The 24,751-nt window shown below is 42.8% G+C and overlaps 1 protein-coding gene across 1 annotated transcript in view; it reads left to right on the plus strand.

Annotated features, from left to right (window-relative positions):
- Window positions 1–1,652: 1,652 nt before the first annotated feature.
- Window positions 1,653–24,751, plus strand: part of LOC306879703 (acid-sensing ion channel 4-B-like) — a 59,958-nt gene continuing 36,859 nt past the window's right edge. Inside the window, exon 1 of the mRNA XM_079432845.1 lies at window positions 1,653–2,845. Within this exon, the coding sequence (XP_079288971.1) occupies window positions 2,258–2,845 (588 nt within the window). The 5' untranslated portion in view covers window positions 1,653–2,257. The remainder of the gene's footprint in view (window positions 2,846–24,751) is intronic.

Here is a 24,751-nt window from a genome sequence, read left to right on the forward strand (position 1 = left end):
AATCAATGGTCTGTCAGTCTCTTTTTTTCCGGCAGGGAGGGAGATTGATCTTCAGGAGTCGCCTCACACTCGTTACAATGTTCTCAGTCTTCATTAACACCACCATTAGTCTCACATTGTTACTCTCTAACACAACAGCACAAACAACACTTTGGCTACAGCACGCATGCGGAGAGTGGAATAGACAACTTGGGAATAGATGCAACTTTGGAAGAGTGACTCATGTGCATGCATGAACATAAATGCAGACATACAAAAACAGATAAAACACAGACAGCAAATCATTTAATTTGAAACATACATTTACATTTGTTCATCTAGCAGATGCTTTGATCAAAAGCAACTTATAAATGAGGAGCATCCACAAGCAGTTTGTCATGAGAAGCAAAAAATATTTATAGTTCACAACAGAGTGCTGTAACCGTGACGTCAAAACCCAGAAGACTTATTCACTATGGATTCCCTCGTGATTTTCCTATGGGTTTTTATAATGGGGTTTTTCAATTTATGAGTAAAACAAGGTCTGTGGCATTTGACGATACAATGCTCTAAATTACACATACTCATACTGAAAACACAAATTTTGATGCAGTTTTGATGTTTTTTTTTGTTGTTTTTTTTTAAATGTGTGTTTGTAATAAGTAACTACATAGGACCATTTGGGGTGTGAGTGTGTGCTTTTAATATTTTACAAATTGTACAAGTATAAGTGAACTTTTACTCATGAAATGAAACCTCATTATAAAAACCCATAGGGAAATCTGGGTTCTGGGTTTTGACGTTATGGCTGCAGCACTCTATGCCAAGTAAATACAGTATATCACAGAAGTCAGTACACCCCTCACATTTTTGTAAATATTTTATTATATCTTTTCATGTGACATGTTCAACTTTTACGTATGAACAGCTTTAGAGACACAAATGTGTGCAAATCATTGTTATAAATTCTTATGTTGCTAACCATAACAAATCAAAAAAAATTTGACATTCACCATGTGGACTTCTCTGTATAAATGGTCAGATGTTTTCTTTTGTGCCTCCGTTGAAGCACAAAAGAAGCTCTTTTGAACATTGTCAAATCATGCTGGAAAGCATGGATCAAGTCAACTTCTATTTATATAGTGCTTTTCACAAACCATGTTGTGAGCCTTATTTGTGCAACAAACTTGCCGAGTATGCTGTCTTTAAACCATGAAGGACGTACCAAATTTGATGCATTTTCTCTAGCGAATTTTTGCACCCCACTTTACCTACAGTGCAGTCACATTCACACCTGCTGAGTAAAAGAAAGATAAAGAAAGAGCATAGAGAGTGGAAGAAAGAGAGTGTTGTGGAAGAGACAGTGAGTGACCGCTGTAAGTGGATGTAACAACCTGCTGCTGTGAGAGAAATAAAAGCTCTAGTGTGGGTTGGGACGGCTCTTCTCCACTGAAGGGTAAATAACCCCTGCCTTCTCTGCTCATGTAATATTAAATATCTCTCCTTCCAATTCTCTCTCTTCCCCTCCTCTTTCTTGTAGGGCATGTAGAGAGGGCAGCATTTGCACTCCCTGTCTTTCATATCAGCGCTCTCTCTGGTTCCCTTACTCTCTCCATCGCTCTCTCGCTCTCTTTCCCTGAGTGTGCGAGAGGAGTTCGGGCAGCAGCTACGTCAGCCGTCAGCGAGCAGCTGAGGAGAGCTGTGGAACTCACATGTGTGTGTGTGTGTGTCTCTCATCTTTCTCTCATAGTCTCCAGCTCATGCCTCTACTCTCTCTGGAGTCTACGGCTGTAGCACATCCTGGGGCACTGACACGGCAAACGAAGCACCTCCTCTCACCATCTGCACTCTGCTCCTCAAACAGAAGCAGACCACAGCACAAACCAAGGAGAAAAGAAGGAGAGAGTGGAAGCAAAGGATGGAAGAGAAGAAGAGAGAGATGGGAATCTGAAGGAAAAGTGCGGAGGTAGGAGAGACTCGTGGACAGAGTAGAAAAAGTAAGTGAAGGAATAGTATTGGAAGAATGAAACAGAGATGAAGTGAGGAACGCAGAGCTGATAAAGGTGAAACTGAAAAGAGAAATATTTGTTATAAATGTGAACATAGCTGGGTCCGGGAGAGAAAAACAACCACAGAGAAAGAAGATTTAGGAAAAAAAATGTTCAAACAGCCACAGCGTGGTTGAATATAGCTGGTGAAACGGAAAAGAGCAAAGGCTCAGGGAGAGATCAGCAGGAGGGATCATAGTCATTTGCAAAGGACAGCCCCGGCCAACCACATGCCCATCGAATTTGTTTGTAAAATCAAGTTTGCTGAGGGCGACGAAGCCAAGGGGGCCTCGACAGAAGGAGGTGGAACTGTTATGCTAGATGAAGGCCTTCGGCGGCAAAAAGCAGGCATGGCTGACCTGGCGTCCTTTGCAAGCTCCTCTTCGCTACACGGTCTGGCTCGGGTGTTGGGGACCTCGGGGCGCTTGGGCTTCAGACAGACCCTCTGGGGACTGGCATTGTTGGCCTCGCTTGTTCTCTTCCTGTACCAGGCGACACGGAGCACGGCGACTTATCTAGCGCGACCCCACCTCGCAGCTATGAGGGAAGAAACCCGCCGTGAGCTCAACTTCCCGGCTATCACGCTCTGCAACGTCAACCGATTCCGCTTCTCAGCCCTCACTGACGCGGACATCTACCACTTGGCTAACCTCACTGGCCTGCCGCCCAAGAGCCGTAAAGGACACCGGCCAAGTGAGCTCCAGTACCCACCCCCTGACATGCTAGACATTTTCCAGAGGACTGGCCACCAGCTGGAAGACATGCTGAAGAGTTGCAACTTCAGCGGGCAGAACTGCTCGAGCGAAGACTTCAGCGTGGTGAGTAGCAAAGGCTATGATTGGCTACCAGGATTGTTTGTTTGACTTGAAAATATTCTCTGTGCATGCATCTCTTTGTTTTGCCTCCTTTAGTCTTTTCTATATGAGAGACAGCTAACAGCTAAACAAATTGTTTGGAAAGAGGAAATTAAGCTCCATCCATCTGTGTCTAACCTCCATGCTGGGGCAACAGACAGTAGAACGATGCAGTTATTTGCTATCTCAATTCGATATAGGCCACATTTCTCTCTCCCCACTTTTGACGTCCTTTTCTTTTCCTGTTATATCATAGTCTGTCCCATCTGATGCCAAGTCTTATTTTGGCCAGAGAATGGATGAAAAATTCAGGAGAGGGACATGCGACATGATTCCTGCATTAGCCCAATCAGCCTTGAGGAGACATGCTCTCAACTCTCCAAAGAAAGTTCTTTCCCTTACGTTGACATTTTTTGCTTGTCACGATGGTGTAATTCTCTTTAGTTTTGCTGTTGTTGTTGTAATTCAGTCTGTAATTTCCTCTTAGGGCTCTTGCTATCAGTCTAAACAGGATTAGATACGAGAGATATCCGTGATATAGATCATGAGACTTCTGTCAAGGATATCAGCTCTCTCTAGAGTTCGAGCCCTCCTCATATAATTAATTTAATCCTTTTCTCTTCTCTGCTACCTCCATCACTCTGTTTAGTATTGGTTTCTTATGCAGAAAAGAGTTATAGAAATATAATCATTTACCATGTGATTTCATGGGATTCAGCAGTGAATGCTTAGGCGGGTGATTTACTTTATTACCCTGTTCACAAATTTGTTTGCCAGTGTGAATAAATTTTCATTGTGCCTCATGACCCGGAAATTACCAGAATTTCTGGTTTCTCTTTTCCTCTGGATATGCGCATCCAAATTGCTGCAGTTTTGTGCATATTGCTGACAGTCTGTTTTTCAGTGATTGGCATCGTAACCTGCACTTATTAAAGTATTTTACCATGTGTACTTTACCATTTTACCATGTGTAGTCAAGAGACTAACATCCTATTCTACAGATCTACAGTATTTTAAATAAGCTTGCATTTAGCAAAATCTTTGGAAGTAGTAACCTTAAAGTGTATTTTAATTGTTATATTATTTTAGAGATTGTTTTATTTTTTTATATTTGCATTATTGTTTATTTTTATATTGGCCCATTATAATGGAAAAAAAGATTTTTAGCTTGTCTCTTAGTGTCTGTCTGTTTGTATTTCTTTTGTTTGATTTAATCATTTAGATACATCAGAACAAATGTAATGGTCACCAGACTTATTTGCACATTGGGATTTAACCCCTTTATTATATTGCAATTGCTAAAACTGCTGCCAGTTGCTGTGTTATCCAATTACAAAAGCCAATTTTTACTCACATTTGGTGCTTGTTAGTTAGTTTTTTTGTGTTGTGGTATGTTTGTTCTGTTGACATTCTATTTAGTTTAACATTTCATGCTCTTTCATCAAAGTCACTAGCAGCTGTGATCTCTCTGATGTCTTCAGATCTTGAACCATCCTCATTAGGCTCCTTTGTTGCTCAGTTATGATTTCCTGTTTTGTCAACAGGTCATGTAATAGTGCCAAAACACATTTAATACAGTACCTGTGCGGTTAGCACATCATAGTTTTGACATAAAGCCCTTGTTATGTTCTGACATTGCAGCAGGATGTTATAGTCATAAAGTCTGCAGAATTTGAGGTTGCTTGATGCAGTAATGCATCTGTAGACATCTCATTGCACAGATATGAAATAGTGCTGCTATTTGTTATTTAAAAATTAGATCATGACTGCATTCTGTCAAAATTAATTTTAAAGTCTAAATTAGGGCTTTAAAATGGAAGGAAGTTCCATGTGAGAAAGACTGAACATAAAAATCTTCTGCGTCGTCAATACAATCATTTGCTTAGATTGTTGTGCCATTACTGGAATGAGTTATGACAGCCTATCTAAAGTATTTTAAAATCTACCTGCCTGTCATATATAAAAAAATTAAAAAAAGGAACAATGATTGATGGTTTTAATACAGTATTAGATCAGCCTTTTTTCCTGTCAAATCGAACAGTTCTGGTTGAGAACAATGCTTTTGTCAAAAGTCTGTTCTGTGTTACGTTAAACCACAGTCACATCTGATGCTAACCAGAAGTGCCAGATGTAAGCCAGTTTTGGTATAAACTATTGTTATCTGGGTAGTTTTGTAGCTTTTTATTTACTATATTTTATATATATATATATATTTACAATATTCAGTAGAGATGTGAGATAGACTTCTCTACAAGCTAAATGCTCTGTAAGTTACAAGTTACAAGTCTGTAAGAGTACACCTCTTGTGACACTAATGCTCCTGCCCTTACAAAACATATAAGAATATTCTGGAATAGCTATATTAAATAATACATTTACATACCGGAAACTATAGTGCTAATATTTTTCAGTGTACTGCAATGTTTGCATGGACCATGTATGTAAATATATCACAATTAAGACAAACCTACATTTTCCTCGCTTTAATGAAACTCTCGATTATTTAATTTCTCTTTCATGAGTTAACACGTGTTTGGATACAGCTATAAACGTACACATATTTCAGTTTATTGTTTACATAATGACACATTTCATACATGGAAATATATGTGATGTAGCCTATTAAAATGTGTTTATACTGAAAAGAAATATTAAGGTATATTTCAGTTCAGTTTTTTTTGGACAATTGGATGGAAAATTATATATATTATATATATATATATATATATATATATTACACACACACACACACACACACACTGTGGTTTATGGGGACTCTCCATAGGCGTAATGGTTTTTAAACTGAACAAATTGTGTGTGCTATTGCTCTACACCAACCCTACACCTAAACTTAGCCCTCACAGGAGACTTTGTGCATTTTTAGATTTTCAAAAAAACACCATTTAGTATGTTTTTTAAGCCTTTTGAATTACGGGGACATAGGCAGTGTCCTCATAAACCACCTTCATATTGAAATACCTCTGTCATACCCATGTCATTATACAAATTTGTGTCCTCATAAACCACATAAACATGCACACACACACACACACACACACACACGTTTACTTAGCTATTTAAATGGGGACATTCCATAGGCGTAATGGTCATACTGTACAAACTGGTATGTGCTATTGCCCTACACCTACCCTACACCTAAACTTGGCCCTCACAGGAGACTTTCTGCACTTTTACAATTTAAAAAAGGCTTTGTTTAGTTTATTTTTAAACCCGTTTTACAAACGCGGATGTCCCCAAAGGGAGGTTTTTGGAGATTTTGTCAGGTTTACCTCACTTTTGGGTACCAATTTGTCCCCAAAATATGGTTAAGTAAGTACACACACACACACACACACACACACACACACACACTCACACACATCACATATACATTTCCCTCATAGTTGTTTATGTTGCACATACATTTATGTAAATATATATAGTACATATGTGACCCTGCCTGTGAAAACCCAGCTAAAGTCAGTTTTTGGTGATTTACTATTTTCTGCATAAAATCATCCTTCATAAGGTAAATAACATTGGTAACACTTTAGAATAGGGGACATTTATTCACTATTAACTGCAACTTATCCCTCAATAAATTCCTAATTTGCTGCTTATTAATAGTTAGTAAAGTAGTTGTTAAGTTTAGGTATTGGGTAGGATTAGGGATGTAGAATAAGGTCATGTAGAATAAGGCATTAATATGTGCTTAGTACTAATAAATGGCTAATATTCTAGTAATATGCATGCTAATAAGAAACTATAAAGAGACCCTAAAATAAACTGTTACCAGAACATTATGTGAAAACGTAACCTTGATATCTTTAATATTGACTGAGTAAGACCATGTCAAAGATTAAAATCATAGTGAAATTAATGGTTGAAATCAAACTTTGATGCTTGTTATCTCATAATTAGATTTTGAGACTTTAGCCTGGATTTCACAGACAGGGACACATATATCAAATATATTTATATACGAACGGTATAGATTTTATTACATGTATTACTGAATACAAAATTACATACATTACAATGTACAGAAGAAAATATATTGCTTTTATTTTCAGTATATAAAAACTGGCAGTTCTTTATGTATTACTCAATGCATTGTAATATCTTAACACAGTATATTATTCCATATATTTTCAAAATACATTAAATACTTTAATACATGGATATTAAAGGACATTTATTTGCATAAGGGTGAAATATTCTTGTATCATAAAAACATCACCACTGTTTTTTCATGTTTGTCAGTAGCTCTGTATATCTGTAGTTTCCACTTTAACTAGGAGAGAAATTAAATCTTAATATAATTTTCCCATACAAATACAGATCTAATTGTCATGCACTAAACAATAATTAGATGCTTTATAATGATATGATATTATTCATCCAATAGTCAAAATGCATTATATGTAAACCAATTTGCTTATACAGTGCCACTCAGAAAACACTTCCAATTTGCATTTCCATTCTATTTCCATTCAAATCAGACCGGCTGAAATTTTTTAAGCAGCCTGTGGTTCAGGTGCGAAGGTTGCAACATCCCGGTTGTCAGAGATAAATGTAATTACTATTTTTGGCATACAAGAAAGTCAGCAGTAATCATTTCAGTAAATAATGACCACACAACGACCTTGGGGGAACAAGAATAAACAAGCCCACTGGAGGTCAATGGATCAGTTCTCCCTTTTCCCTCCATCCTTTAGCTCGGTAATGATATTGCATGCTTGATTTTCCACAATAGAGTGGCATAGATTAGTGAAACTCACATGAAACATTCATCAGAGCTCCCTGCCACTGAGATGGCAATGGATGGCTCCTTCCTGCCTCTCACTGGATTTAGCTAATCACTCACACATATACTCTCTACTGAAATATTATATGCTGACCATACATTTAAAGCAAGATTCTTACAGTCAACAAAAATCTCATTACATGCATGAACATAAACATGTTTTTTTTTTTTCACACAAAAGCAAATAACTTACAGATCTCAGATGTGATATACCATAAACAGTTACTTCACTTCACACATTCTTTCCTCTCTTCTCTGTCTTTCTCCATTCATCTATGTTTCCTCTTAAATATATGACTTTATCTCTAATGTAGTTTTAAGAAAATAAAAGAAAAGAAAACAACAAAATCTCCCAGCAGCAGATGTGTCAGCTGTAGTCTCAGACTGCGAATGACTAATGTGTACACAGTGGGCGATGTTAACAAACTCTTTGGCTTTCACAGAGCTTTTACAGTTCAGTTAGTTCAAACATGAGACATCAAACTGAGATAATGTTTCATTTCCTTCATTTTCCCACCCAAGAAACAGATTTTACTTAAATTCATTTGTTTTATTTCTCATCTCAGAAACAGGTTTTCACATGGAGGAGTAATTGAGGGCTTCTGGTCTAAGTCCAGGGAATGTGAATCATTTCTTCCGAGTAACGTCACGAAAGTGAACTGTGTTGGACTGCTATTTTTCTCTGACTTTAATGCTCTGCTGTTTTTTTGTTTTTGTTTTTTTTATTTGGCAGAGGAGGTTTATCAAAATGTTCTGTGATGTTTTGATTTTTGAATAGTTATGAGTTTCACATAGCACGGTTGCAAAACACTGTTTCGTTTTAGGAAAATAATAGATCATCTTGATTTCATAGAGGTTAACATCATGGGCAATATCATGCGATTCATTTTACAACAAACATTATTTTTCTTGTTTTTCTTCTTTCTTTTTGTTGGTGCCAATGGCCTTGTGGAAAGCACAAAGTCATATAGCACCGGTGTGCGTCGGGCATCCAGAGTTTGAGTCCCGGCTACTTTTTGTCTTGCACTTGAGAATGAAATTTATAAGGTGAATTTTTTTCATGAATTGGAATGTGTGAAAAGGATTGTGGGTGATTGGAGGACACGAAGGATACACTTGAAGCATCCTTTAAAAAATGCAGAAAGGATGCAAATTTCCAATTAAGAAATACACAAAGGCAATCATTTGTTTTGGTCCTTAAAGAATCTGTGCTTTGAACAAATCAGTTGAACGTATTATTCAGTGACTCCCTCAGTGACTCCTACTGGTGTAATGACAAAAACTTGTGAGACAAGCAGTGAAAAGTCAGATCTGTTATACCAATCAGGTTGGAGTTCTGAACTGATTGTTGTATCTACAGTGAAATGTAAAGACAAGTAGTCCCCTTTTCCTTCAGTTTCTTGTGCATTTCAATGTAACATTTTCACATTTCTATGGTGCTATGTTAATTAAAATCTCTAAAATACAAAGCACTTTAAAGTTGAACAGTGAATCCGTTCATCTTAAAATATTCATGTACAGTCATTCTTTACTGTTTTAATTCACATAGCAAACTCACTTTGAGAGGACAATGAAATTAATTTATTAAAATAAAATACTGCAATAAAGTCCTATGACAATCATTCAAAATATATATATAAAAAATATAATTATACAAAAATCTCAAATGGCATTTGTGGTGTTACACATACAATGGTTCCGACGCCCATACACATTATTAATAAAATCAAACTATGTACAGTATAGCATGGTTTATTAATAACGTGTTTATTGCGTTTGGTATTTTAAAAACACTGTTTTAATGCATAAAGCCACAGCGTTTTAAAATGTCCCGGCATCTGGAGATTTGCCTAGTAGGCAAACTGACTGAATATATTGAAATATATTTTGCCAATATCTCACCTTAGACAATACTTCTAATATTTCCCTTACTGTACGGACAGTATACAAGAATTTTACATGAAAAATTGGACTTAGGCTACATTTATTATTTAAATAATTGTGTACAAGGGATGTATTGGCAAAAAAAAAACTCACTGTAAATCACTATATATGTAATACAAGGTTTACAGTTTGACAATGTGTTATTTTAAAAGTAATTTTAATTAAAAATACATCGGACGTTTTAAGGAATTGTCAGACGGTCCCTTAACCATCAAGCACAAAAGCGCTTCAAAACTTTCTCCAGTTTAAATTTACTGCTATAATACACCTTCTTAAATATTTTTTCATGTCAACATGCAACCACTTTATATCGGCATTATTTTTTTTCCAAAACCGCCAAGCTCAATAAAAACATTAATAAATCATACTATACTGTACATAGTTAGATTTTTATTAATAATGTGTTTACGGAGTTTGGCGTTTTAAAAACACTGCCTTAACGCATTAAGCCAGGTTAATGGGAGGAATATGCTTTACGCGTTACGTTCTTATTCTGGACTCATCTGCTTGTCTATGCATCGTATGCTTTATTAATAATGTGTTTATTGAGTTTGGTCTGTTAAAAAACACTGTTTTAATGCATTAAGCTATGTTAAGCATTTTCAAATGTCCGGCCGGAAGTGCTGCTGCTTCTTATTACACTGAAATGCCTTCCGTTTACACTGAAAAGTTCACGCACATCCACATATGAAATCACTTGCATATACATGTATACACAACTAAAGCATGCGTCTTTCTCATCAGAACTGTATGTTTGTGAATTTTATTTTGTATGTTTGCGGGAGTGTTTTATGGGCGTGTATGCGCACATCGAGTTTATGTATATGCCAGTGTTTATAGGTGTATATGCATGGATCCAAGTTTATATGCGAGTATGTATAGGTGTGTTTGCATACAGCGAGTTTATATGTATGTGCGTGTGTTGTTGTGGGTGTATTGGATTGGATTGGATTGGATTCAATTTATTGCCATTGCACATGTAGGTACAAGGCAACGAAATGCAATGAAGAAGAAGAAATACAGCATAACATGAGGAAAGAGAGGAGAAAAAAATTGTCCTCACACTACGTTCCTGAACGAGAGTGCAGTGTGAGAACAGACAAAAAACCTCGGCATGGAGCACAGTCAACACAGGAACATAACTTGCATAGTAATCCTAGTTCAGACGAAACAGCCATCCGGCCAGCAGCCATTCAGCGCAAACACACGGACCCGTTATCACCTGACAGGATGAAGCGACGAAGGCGTGGGATGGGGGTAGGGAGGTGTATGAGTGTGTGTATGTGTAAGTTCGTGTGAGTTCGTATGCCTTAAAATCCGTTTCGCCAGCACTCCAAACCAGTCGACTCAATTCGCAGGTTGTGATGCGACATAGCAATTGCCATGGAAACGACCTTGGACAGAGCACAAGCGCCCGACAATAACAAGGTGTTTTGAAAGGGGGAGGGAATGGAAGAAAGAGCGTCTCCCTGCAGTATTCACAGGAGAGTTGATACCAGAGCGGCCTTGCCACGCCGTTCTGTTGTGGGAAGCCGGAAAGAGATAAGATTGTTTTGTCTTTGGGCGAACAGCTGTCTTCCAGTTTCACAGCTATTCTCATTGTCCATTCTGATCTCCTTGTCCATCAATTTTCCTTTCCAAAGCCGAGAGCCTAGCCGTGATCGAACCCATATTGCGGTTAATCGCCTCTGTTTCAGAGGCGACCGCTCTGCCTACAGACTCCATCATGACGGGCAGCCTTGAGAGGTTTTGGATAGCCAGTCCCGTCTCCTTAATTTTCTGATAATTTAGGGCAACGCCTAATCCAAATAGCAGAAACCCAGTTATCATTGTTCCGAATAAGAAGATGTCTTCAATGTCCTCCACGGAGAGAGCCGCCAGACACACGACCCACCATCTCTCCCATGCGTCCATCGTGTAGCCAGCAGCAAACGTCCCAGCGGGACATTCCGGTTCTCCAGATCCCGCTTTCCTAGTCGAGAAGATGGTGTCAATTGCGTTGAGAGACCAGTTGATCAGATCCATAATTTCGGTTTTGTAAATAGTGCAGCGAGAGTCTCTTAAGAAGGACAGGACAATACTAGAGAGCAAGCAGGGAAGTTCAGGAGGGAGGGAGGGAAGAAAAATGCGACCGCCTTCGAACAGAGCCAAACGAGAAAAGGTTATGTATATATGTATATATTGTAGAAATCAATCTACATAAAATATTGGTCACAAAATAACAAACAATAAAAGTATAGCACATCTTCTAATAATTATATATAAATAAATAGATTTTTACCAATGCAAATGTTAGAAACGATGCATAGCGATACAGATGCCAACACGTGTCTGATGCACAGTTTTTTAAATTGATGCATCACATAGTTAACTTTTATGCCGATGCACCAATGCCAATCGGTGAAACTTACCATGCCCACTTGTTTGTTGAACTGACTACTGCATTAATATCACTTGCAGAAGGTCATATGTCAGCACAGCTATATATACTGTGTGTGTGTGTGTGCATATATACATATATATATTTATACATTCTGCTGAAGTAAACTAAAAATCCAAAAGGTTAAATAGAAGTTAGCAGCAGCTACCCTCTTCTCATCTTCCTTGATCGCGACAATGAAAGTGAATCGTTTTGGCTCTGACAGAACTCAAACAATTAGCGTTTGTGTGTCACATCCATTTTATAAAATTCACATTGCACATAACTAGTGTAAACTGCTTGAGGGTCATGTCTGTCATTTAACTAGTTTGTGCAGTTTTTTTTTCAAACCTTAAAATCATTGTTTGCTTTTGCAGCTACAGAAGTGTGAATGTGTTTACTTTGCACGCATGTGAATTTCTTGTTGTTTTCTGACTGCTAATAGGAGTTTTGTTTGCTGTTTGATGGAGGGAGTGAAGTACAAATGCCATAAACTCAGGGGTGTGAAGTAACGAATTACAAATACTAACGTTACAGTAATTAAGTAGTTTTTATCAGTAATTGTACTTTTTTGAGTAGTTTAAAAATTGTGTACTTTTACTTCAGTACATTTTAAGAGATGTATCTGTACTTTTGCTCCGCTATTTTCCTCCGATTATGGTCGTTACATGCTTATTTTAATTTGCTTTCTATCCATTAATGTGATTAGATAGAGAGATAGTAATCAGTCTCGTGACTTTCGTCAAATCAAATTGTGCATAGAAACCTGCTAACTGCTGTTTATCATGGCTGCTGGAAGTGCATTCTTCAAGCATCAATTCAGTCGCATCTTCCTCTAATATGTTAAGATCTACACGACCTGAAATTTGGTGTGAGGTTGCGGTATTGCATACAGTGTTAAGTCCCGCAAGTGCCACGTTCGGTAAATCCCCACTCACTTATGATGCTAAAACTGGCACCGTTTTGGAGAGAAATATGGGCTCTCATTTTAACCCATGTCACGGTGTGTGATGCTGAACTATGAGTTTCTAATGGTGTTTGTATTTGCACTATTCTAAACATTAATATTTTATGTGCAACAACAGCATGCTGTCTCAGTGGCCTTACATATGATTTTAAATCTATTTTTCAAACTTTATAATTTAAATGGGGATGATTGTACTGAGAATAACTTTCATCTTTTCTTCAATTGAATACTGTTTCCGTGCTATTTTGATGTGTTTTAAAGAGTTGGCAGACAAAATTAAAACTGCTGGATGATAGATATTCTTCATTCTTTAAGACAAACAAGATGAATGACAGAATGTATGTTTTTTAAATGTATAAATTGCAGTGTACAGCCTTTATTATGACGGGGTAGAATCCATAGCTCAGTACTCACTACTCAATATTCATGAGTACTTTTAAATAGGCTACTCTTTTACTCTTACTCAAGTAATTTTTTGGACATGTACTTTTACTCTACTCACACTATATTTTTTGGAAGGTAATGGTACTTTTACTTTAGTATATTTTTTTCAGTACTCTTTCCACCACTGCATAAACTTCTGTGACTGAATATGTTTTTGTATGTCTTAGTATGTAGGACATTTTAGGCTTTTTGATAACAAAATAGTCTTTAGTTACACATTAATAAATCAATGTGTTTATTGTACCTTTGTGTTTCAATTTGCAACAGACGTTGTGTTTAAAAGGAGCACAGAATAACTCATGAAATATTTATACATTGCATTTTATAGAAAAACACAGATGTGTTCTGAGTACAGTGCATGTGTGCATAATTTAAGACAGAAAGTGAACTGAAACAGCAAGCTTTCAGGTGCTTATTTCCCAGTTATTCACTCAGATGATGCCTGGTGTGGTGTGTAATCTACACATTGTTTATGCACACTGAGCACGCTATACTTCTATTGATTCTCATAGCCAATATCAAGCTATGTAGAATCAAATTAGTGATGTGGTAGATGATTGGTGTTTTGGCTCATTTTGTGTCTCTGATTGGCTCAATAGGATCTTTGATAGCATTAGTGACTAGGTAAATCCCTGAGACAAGTTATTTTTTCATTACACCTGTGAGGGAGACACTGATCACACCTGGTTTTCAGACCCACTTCTTACTTTCTAGTCTAAAGCAATGTGGCATACATCCTAATACCTCATAGACACAGGTTTTGTGCAACCTTAAATTCAAGTTCAAGTTTAGTTGTATAGCGCCTTTTACAATCCAAATCATAACTTAATATATTTAGCTTATGGCACAATTTGGTAATTCTGTATGTTGTCTGAGCGTCGGCATCCTATGAGGGGTTGGCATCGTCTCTTCTCAGGTGTTTGGTCATCTCAGATCATTTAAGGATTGGATAGACAAGTTAGGTACGCAGGAGCTAAACCATATAGGGCCTTATAGGCAAGTAATAATATTTTGTAAATGATACGGAACTTAATAGGTAGCCAGTGCAGAGACTGTAAAATTGGGGTAATATGATCATATGTTCTTGACCTGGTAAGAACTCTAGCCGCTGCATTTTGGACTATCTGTAGCTTGTTTATTGAAGATGCAGGACAACCACCTAGCAGTGCATTACAATAGCCCAGTCTAGAGGTCATGGATGCATGAACTAGCTTTTCTGCATCAGAAACAGGTAGCATGTTTCGAAGCTTGGCAATGTTTCTAAGATGGAAGAATGCTGTTTTTGTAACATGGGAAATATGATTTTCAATGAACAAGTTGATGTCTAATATAACACCCAGATTTTTGACTTTAGTGGACGTAACAGTACATCCGTCTAGTTGCAAATTGTAATCCAAGAGATTCTGTGTACTGTTTTTTGGTCCAATAAGTAATATCTTATTGTACATTGAACAATATACAATAAGTATCAATATACAATAAGTACATCAACATGTATATTGAAAATAGCAGAGGACCTAGGACAGATCATTGTGGTAATCCATACTTTACTAGTGATAATTGAGATGACTCCCAATTTAAATGAACAAAGTGGTAGCGATCGGACAGGTAGGATCTAAACCATCTTAGAGCCTGCCCTTGAATAACAGTATAGTTTTGTAATCGATCTATGAGTATGTCATGGTCTACTCTATAGTGTCGAACGCAGCACTAAGATCAAATAAAACTAGCAATGAGATGCAGCCTTGGTCTGAAGCAAGAAGCAAGTCATTTGTCATTTTAACAAGTACAGTTTCTGTACTATGGTGAGGCCTGAAACCTGACTGAAATTCTTCATAGAGATCTTTTTTTTTTTGCAAGAAGGAGCACAATTGAGCAGACACAAATTTTACTAAAATTTTATACATAAACGGAAGATTTGAAATGGGTCTGTAATTTGCCAGTTCATTAGAATCTAGTTGTGGTTTCTTAATAAGAGGCCAGCTTGAATGGTTTTGGGACGTGACCTAAAGATAACGATGAGTTAATAATATTGAGAAGCGGTTCTTCTGCTACAGGTAACAACTCTTTCAGTAGTTTAGTGGGTACAGGATCTAATAAACATGTTGTTGGTTTAGATGCACTGATAAGTTTATTTAGCTCTTCCTGTCTTATAGTTGTAAAGCACTGCAGTTTTTCTTTGGGTGCGATGAATGAAGCTGAAATACTAGACGCAGTAGAATCTACATTTGATATTGTATTTCTGATGTTATCTATTTTATCAGTAAAGACATTCATAAAGTCATTACTATTAAACTGTGAGGGAATATTTAGATCGGGTGGCATCTGTTTATTTGTTAATCTAGCCACTATGCTAAATAAAAACCTTGGATTGTTTTGGTTATTATCTATGAGTTTGCGGATATGCTCTGCCCTGGCAGCTTTTAGAGCCTGTCTATAGCTGGACATACTGTTTTTCCACGCAATTCTAAAAACTTCCAAGTTAGTTTTTCTCCATTTGCGCTCAAGATTACGAGTTTCTTTCTTGAGAGAATGGGTGTACTGTAACTGTTGTACCATGGCGCAGTACGTTTTTCTCTGACCTTTTTCAATTTGAGGGGGGCAACAGCTTGTAATGTATTAGAGAAGATAGTGCCCATGTTGCTAGTCATTTCGTCTAGTTCATGCGTATTTATGGGTACACAGATCAGTTGAGATAAATCAGGCAGGTTATTTGTGAATCTGTCTTTGGTGGCTGGAACAATAGTTCCCTATCTGTCGGTCACTACGAGTTATGTCGTGACGACATTAGGGGATTTACTTGGAAGCCCCGACTGCCTCTGATAAGAGAAAACGCCAATGAAATTTGGCTAGTGGATTTTGCATACCTGAGCCACTCCCCGTGCATACGGGTATAAAAGGGCGACAGGTGCATCCACTCATCAGATTTTTGCTTCGGAGCCGAGTGGATGAGAAGTCTTGCGATCTCCACAAAGCCTTCTGCCTCAAAAAAGAGTTTGTTCCTGGGTGGCGTCACGGTGCAGACAGCGGTGTCCCTGCAGCAGCGATTCCCCTGGGCACTTCACCTGAAAGAGCAAATTTCTAAAACACTGGGCGGTTCGCGTCTTTTTAAAGATGCCGTTCCGTCCGTGTTCTCTTGGTTGCGGTCGCTTCCTGTCCTCGGATGACGGTCACGAGCGTTGTCTTCAGTGTCTGGGCATCCAGCACGCTGAAGATGCGTTTGTGGATGAGTCATGCGCCTGTTGTGGGCGTATGAACATGGCAACGCTGCGATCTCGCCTTTCCTTTCTGAAAGGATTGGCACCCTCTGCCGCCACCCGTCCCGGTCTCTCTGGCTCGAGCAGAGGACCGCCAGCTGGCGCTCTGGGAGATCTGAGGGTGACAGTAAGAGCTTCTCCGCCGGGCACGTCCCCGCGGACCTCTTACTCCTCCCGCAGCGCTTGTTCCGTCCGGTTCCCGAGTGATTTCGCTGGTTCGCCTCACGGGGCCGCCAGCATTTCATTCGGTGCGCCGCCCGAGGATCAGATGTCGATCGCGGCATCGGGGGATGGGCTTTCGTCCTCTGAGGAAGAACGATCGGCGGGGCTGCCCCCCTCGGGTGTTGTCGCCACTGCCGATCTGGACCCAGAGCTGACGGCCATGCTTGCCCGGGCAGCCGTGAGTATCGGGCTGGAGGTCAACAGACCGCTCAGTCCCGAGCCCTCGCGGCTGGATGATTGGTTCATCGGCGCAAAACGCGACCAGCGGCCGCACTTTGCCCCGGTGCCTTTCTTCCCGGAGGTGCATGAGGAGCTGACGAAGTCGTGGACGGCCCCTTTCACGGCCAGAAGCCGCTCGTCTCCCTCCTCCGTCCTCACTACCCTCGATGGCGGGGCGGCCAGGGGGTACGTGGATATTCCCCAGGTGGAGAGAGCGGTTGCGGTGCACCTGTGCCCGCAAAACGCCGCCACCTGGAGGAATCGTCCGCGTCTCCCGTCCAAAGCCTGTAAGCTGACGGCCGCACTCGCCGCCAAGGCCTACAGCGCTGCGGGCCAGGCCGCCTCTGCCCTGCATGCCATGGCCATCCTGCAAGTTCACCAGGCCAAGGCACTAAAACAAATGCACGAGGGTAGTCCCGACCCGGGGTTGATGCAGGAGCTGCGCACGGCGACTGACTTCGCTCTCCGGGCGACGAAAGTCACGGCGCGGTCCCTCGGGAAGGCGATGTCCACGTTAGTGGTCCAAGAGCGCCATCTCTGGCTCAATCTGGCCGAGATGAAGGACGTCGACAAAGTACGCTTTCTCGACGCCTCCATCTCCCAGACGGGGCTATTTGGCGACACTGTCGAGGGTTTTGCCCAGCAATTCTCGGCAGTACAGAAGCAGACGGAGGCAATTCAGCACATCCTCCCTAAACGGCGGGATGCTCCAGCTGCCACCGCTGACCCAAGGGCCAGGCCCCAGTCTGCTGGTCGCCGTGGGCGCCCTCCTGCGTCCTCCAGAGCTGCTCCGCCCCGTGCTGAGTCGTCACCTAGGCCGGTGCGTCGAGCCTCTCGCAGGAGTGCGGCGCCCCCCGCGCCTCAGCCGGCCGCCAAGTCCTCCAGGAAGACGACAAAGCGGCCCTGACGCGCACAACCCGGAGATGGAGGAATTTGCTCTTTCCCAGGAGACGACGAGGCTAGCGTCGCTCCTTCCCCCGGAGGAGGGCCGGGTGGAGAATCCTGTGTTTTCTTTTCTTTCTGTTCCGCCACTGGCTCAAGGGCCAGTGGTACCCACATTGTCAAAGAAAGAGCAATTTCCCTTTCCTCCGGGTTCCCAGGTCTGCGGGCTGACAGTGTGCGACGCACTGCCTCCTCACTCTCACCCGAGACCCATATTGCCAGTGGCCAAGAGAGTGCGGTCTGGGGACGCGATGCCTCCCCGCGCACCTCTAGCCAGTCCCCCCGGGGACTCAGTGAGTTTTGTGGGGATGAGTCAGAACGCACTGCCTTCTGTTCCATCCAACCTTACTCCCCCTCGCTGCACCACTGCGGGCACGTCGATTGTGCCTTTGGTGCCCCTTGCACGGTATCTGGGGGCGTGGCTTGCGCTACCCAGCCCGTCTCGCTGGCTCATTCGCACAGTTCGACTCGGCTATGCGATTCAGTTCGCCAGGCGGCCTCCCAGGTTCAGTGGCATCCTCGAGACTTCGGTGGCAGTCCGAGATGCACCTGTCCTGCGCGAGGAGATTACTGTCCTTCTGGCAAAGGGTGCAATCGAGCCGGTCCCTCCAGCCGAGATGAGGCAGGGGTTTTACAGCCCCTACTTCATCGTGCCCAAGAAAGGCGGTGGCCTCCGGCCAATCCTGGACCTGCGAGTCTTGAATCGGGCCCTACACAAGCTCCCGTTCAAGATGTTGACACAGAAGCGCATCGTCAAATGCGTTCAGTCCGCGGATTGGTTTGCAGCGATCGACCTGAAGGACGCTTACTTTCATGTCTCGATTCTCCCTCGACACAGGCCGTTCCTACGGTTTGCGTTCGAGGGGCGGGCATGGCAGTACAGGGTCCTCCCCTTCGGGCTCTCCCTGTCTCCCCGTGCCTTCACGAAGGTGGCGGAGGGCGCCCTTGCCCCGTTACGGGAAGTGGGCGTCAGGATCCTCAACTATCTCGACGATTGGCTCATTCTGGCCCGGTTGCGAGAACAGTTGTGTGGTCACAGGGACCTGGTGCTCCGGCACCTCAGCCAGTTGGGGCTTCGGGTCAACTGGGAAAAGAGCAAGCTCTCCCCTGTGCAGATAATCTCTTTTCTCGGTGTGGAGTTAGACTCCGTGAGTATGACGGCACGTCTCACGGACGAGCGTGCCCAATCAGTGCTGAACTGCCTGAGTTCCTTCAGAGGCAGGACAGTGGTTCTGCTGAAACAGTTTCAGCAGCTCCTGGGGCATATGGCATCCGTAGCCGCAGTCACGCCGCTCGGGTTGCTTCATATGAGACCACTTCAGCACTGGTTACACTCACGGGTCCCGAGATGGGCATGGCGCCGCGGGACACGTCGTGTGACCATCACACAGTCGTGTCGCCGCTCTTTCAGCCCCTGGTCAGACCTTGCTTTCCTACGGGCCGGGGTGCCCTTAGGACAAGTGTCCCGGCATGTTGTTGTCACAACAGATGCCTCCAGCATGGGCTGGGGCGCTACATGCAACGGGCAGGCAGCCTCGGGGCTCTGGACGGGGCCTCGACTGCTTTGGCACATCAACTGCCTAGAGCTGTTGGCAGTGCATCTGGCCTTAAAGCAGTTCCGGCCACTGCTTCTAGGCCAGCACGTGTTGGTCCGCACGGACAACACTGCGGCTGTTTCGTACATCAACCGGCAGGGGGGTCTACGATCACGCCGCATGTCACAGCTCGCCCGCCATCTCCTCCTCTGGAGTCAGTCACAGCTCAAATCGCTGCGCGCCGTCCACATTCCGGGGGAGCTCAATCGTGCAGCCGACGCGCTCTCACGACAGCTCACGTTCCCCGGAGAATGGCGACTCCATCCCGAGACGATCCGGCTGATTTGGAGTCGATTCGGGGAAGCTCAGGTAGACCTGTTTGCTTCCCGCGAGTCCTCCCACTGCCAGCTGTATTTCTCCCTGGCCGAGGCCCCCCTCGGCACGGACGCACTGGCACACAGCTGGCCTCGGGCTCTGCGCAAGTATGCATTTCCCCCAGTGAGCCTGATTGCACAGACGCTGTGCAAGGTCAGGGAGGACGAGGAGCAGGTCTTGTTGGTTGCGCCATATTGGCCCACCCGGACCTGGTTTCCGGAACTCACCCTCCTTGCGACAGCCCCTCCCTGGCGCATCCCTCTGAGGAAGGACCTTCTTTCTCAGGGGCTCGGCACCATATGGCACCCGCGTCCAGATCTGTGGAACCTCCATGTGTGGCTCCTGGATGGGACGCGGCAGACTTGAGTGGCCTGCCACAGGCTGCGGTGGACACCATCACTCAGGCTAGGGCCCCTTCAACTAGGCAAGCCTATGCACTGAAGTGGAGTCTGTTCGCGGACTGGTGTTCTTCTCGTCGGGAGGACCCCCGAAGATGCACGATTGGAGTGGTGCTTTCTTTCCTGCAAGAGAGGTTGGAGCGCAGGCTGTCGCCCTCCACCTTGAAAGTGTACGTGGCTGCTATTGCGGCCAATCACGATGCAGTGGACGGCCGGTCCCTGGGGAAGCACGATCTCATCGTGAGGTTCCTGAGGGGTGCCAGAAGGTTAAATCCTCCTAGGCCACCCCTGATGCCCTCCTGGGATCTCTCTATTGTCCTGGCTGGACTTCAGAGGGGTCCCTTTGAGCCGCTGGACTCAGTCGAGCTGAAATTCCTGTCGGCCAAGACAGCGCTCCTGACCGCGCTCACTTCCATCAAGAGGGTCGGGGACCTTCAAGCATTTTCGGTAAGCGAAGAGTGCCTTGTGTTTGGGCCGGCCTACTCTCACGTTGTCCTGAGACCCCGGCCTGGATACGTGCCTAAGGTTCCCACCACGCCTTTCCGCGATCAGGTGGTGAACCTGCAAGCACTGCCCTCGGAGGAGGCAGACCCAGCCTTGGCGTTGCTGTGTCCCGTAAGAGCGCTGCACATATACGTGGACCGCACCCGGAGCTTCAGAAGCTCTGAGCAGCTCTTTGTCTGCCACGGAGGTGAGCAGAAAGGGAAGGCTGTCTCCAAGCAGAGGTTGGCCCACTGGATAGTGGATGCCATCGCCTTGACGTACCAATCCCAAGGCAAGCCGTGCCCCCTCGGGGTGAGGGCTCACTCCACACGGAGTGTGGCCTCCTCCTATGCGCTGGCGCACGGCGCCTCTTTGGCAGACATCTGTAGAGCTGCGGGCTGGGCGACACCGAACACCTTCGCGAGGTTTTACAGTCTCCGCGTTGAGCCAGTCTCTTCCCGTGTGTTGGGCAACAGGTAAGTGGCGGGAAGAGTTGGCCGGTGTCACGCTTGCTGCGCCATTCCCCCTTACCCGGGGATACGAGCGCCTATTCTCTCCTCCAGTTAGTTCCCAGAACGGCGAACCCTGGCGGAGTTCCTCCAGCACCCCCGGCAGTCAGGCTGGGCGGAGCAGTCTGACGCCAGGCCCAGTACCGGTGTTAGCTTGCCCGGGTCTCCGGTCAGCCCCTGTACTCGGCTAGGTGCCCATGCGGCCTGATTCCCTTCGGGTGATCCCACACGTGTATTCATCCACGGTACGGTTTCCCTCATGGTAAACCCGTGTCTTCCCTTTGACAGAGCTCTGTCAGGCCCTGCTGGCAGCCTTCCTCCCTTCTCCTAGGTAGGATCTGCCCCAGGGTCCAGGCGTATGTAGCACTGCCCCAGGCTTGGGCCAGTCCATACCAGTGTCTCCACACGTTACCTCCCTTCGGGCAGGGTGTGGCCTCCGTAGCGCCCTTCTCCGGAAGGCTCGCTTCCCCGTCGTTACTGCCGGGCTGTAACAACAAACAGGAAAGACTTGAAGCAGTCTTTCATAGAAGGTCGAAATCCCTTCCGATTTCTGGGGAAAGGAACAGCGGCTTGGCTATCTCCAGCAGCAATGTACTCAGTGGTCCCTGCGGGCACCAAGGTTAGCGAATTTGCGCTGGGGCGACGGGAAGGTTGCGACCTTCGCATCGCATTTGTCTGTCACGCGCTAGCTTGTCAACATCTGCATGCCACAAGGTCGTGACGGGGTTCAGGTTGTGGCGCTTTCCATAGACCCCTAATGTCGTCACGACATAACTCGTAGTGACCGACAGATAGGGAACGTCTCGGTTACGTACGTAACCCTCGTTCCCTGACGGAGGGAACGGAGACGTTATGTCCCCATGCCACAATCTCGAACCATCGCTGGTTGCCAGGGACACGTTCTCGGCTCCTCAGCGGAAAACCTGATGAGTGGATGCACCTGTCGCCCTTTTATACCCGTATGCACGGGGAGTGGCTCAGGTATGCAAAATCCACTAGCCAAATTTCATTGGCGTTTTCTCTTATCAGAGGCAGTCGGGGCTTCCAAGTAAATCCCTTAATGTCGTCACGACATAACGTCTCCGTTCCCTCCATCAGGGAACGAGGGTTACGTACGTAACCGAAACGTTCTGTCCGGACGATAACGCGGAGCCATATAACTAATATCAGTAATACGCAGCATGCACGATACAAGGAAATGATCAGTAAGATCATCACTTTGAGGTATGATATCTATATCAGTAAGATCAATGCATGCGATATAATTAAATCTAGCGTATGATTAAAACGATGAGTGGGCCCGGTGACGTTTTGCTTGACTCCAAAAGAGTTTATTAGGTCAGTAAATGCAAGTCCTAACGCATCACTTGTATTATCAACATGAATGTTAAAATCTCAGACAATTAGCGCTTTATCAACATTAACTAATAGATCTGAGAGGAAATCTGCAAATTCTTTTAGGAAATCTGTATATGGCAGATTAAATATATATAAACATTATTGAACAAATAATGCATATTTTATAATAAACAAATGATAAGTTTATTCCTGTGATGGCAAAGCTGATTTTATTTTTATTAAATTTTTTGTCAGCCATTACTCTAGTCTTCAGTGTCCCATAATCTGATTTGATTTAGTTTATTTTATTTACAGGGGCAATGCACATTAATAAACATAAATGTAAACGTGCCAGAATTAGCCCAAAAGGCTATTTTTCATCTGTAGACCCTTGACAGAATGTTAAAAGGTCACCCTAAAAACAGAGACAGAGCATCACACATATACACATCATATGGAGAGAAAAGAGAAAAAAATCTAATAAATAAAACATTATAATAATAATTACAGAAAACAAATTCACACACAAACAGAGAAATCACTACTAAAATACAAGATATACGTGAATTATCTAAAACAAAGTAAACATGAGAAAAAGGAAAGAGAGAGAGAAAGAGAAAGATGGCAGCAGAAGAGAGCAACTTAGCCAAGAGCAATTAGTACAAAGAAGTCTATTATCAAGAATACAATACTAATGTTGACAGTGCCGAGTTGTCAGTAACCATTTTTTAAGATGAGACTGAAAAGAGCCAAAAGTATGTAATCGTCTAATTGTTGATGGGACAAAGTTCCATTCCCTTGCAGCTTTGACCGAGAATACAGATTGACTAAAGTTACTTCTTTTGAGAGGAATAATGCAGTCCCCTCTTTCCCCACCCCTTGTAGATCGGTGAGCAGTTGTTCTAATATTCACAAACTGTTTTAGTGGTGAAGACAGGCTTAGTCTTAAACAGCAGACAAATATGAACATATTTGATCAAGTTATCCCAGCTTAGTAAATTGTATTTTTTTAATATTGAGCAATGATGAAACCGAACTGATTTCTTATCAAGAGTTTTTAGTGATTGTTTATACAAAGACTGTAGTGGTTTCAGAGTAGTAATACTAGCTTGCGACCAAGTAGTTAAACAGTAAGTAATATGAGAAATAATCATGGAATGCATATACATCAAATCGGCGTCAGACAACATATAATCACGAATAAATCTAAAATTTGATGAACTAAATCTGACCCGGTTACAGATCTTTTTAACCTGCGCCTTAAAGGAAAGTTTGGAAACAATCAGAATACCAAGGTACTTATATTCAGATACAACTTGTAATCTTTCCCCTGATACAAATACATCTGGCACTCTACTTAAATTCTTAGTTTTGGTGATAAACATACACACTGTTTTAGAGATGTTTAACTGTAAGCAGCATTGTTCTAGCCAAGCTGCAACATGAACCAGGGATTCTGTGAGTCCATTTGCAACTTGTGACACACTACTTCCGTGTATATAAATAACAGTGTCATCTGCATACATTTGAATGTTAGTGTTAGGACAGACAGATGGAAGATCATTGATGTACAACGTAAAAAGTAAAGGACCCAGAATAGATCCTTGTGGAACACCAGTGGATATACTTAAAGGAGCTGACTTATAATTCTGTATACTAACATACTGTGTGCGACCTGACAAATATGATTCAATCCATCGCAACGTGTGTGGAGAGAAATTAAAACTTAATAATTTAGACAACAGAATTCTGTGGTTTACGGTGTCAAAGGCCTTCCTGAAGTCAAGAAACACAGCCCCGACGACCCCTCCTTTATCTAATAGAGACTTAACTTTTTCAGTGAAATAGCAATTTGCCATCTCAGTTGAGTAGTTTGCTCTGAAGCCAAATTGCATTGGATGTAAAACAAAATAACTATTATTCAAATAATTAGTGGTTTGTGCAGCCATCAATTTCTCTGCAACCTTTGAGACTATAGGTAAAATACTAATAGGTCTGTAATTACTAGCAG

The sequence above is a fragment of the Barbus barbus genome, assembly GCF_936440315.1.
Source record: "Barbus barbus genome assembly, chromosome: 13".
Lineage (NCBI taxonomy): Eukaryota > Metazoa > Chordata > Actinopteri > Cypriniformes > Cyprinidae > Barbus > Barbus barbus.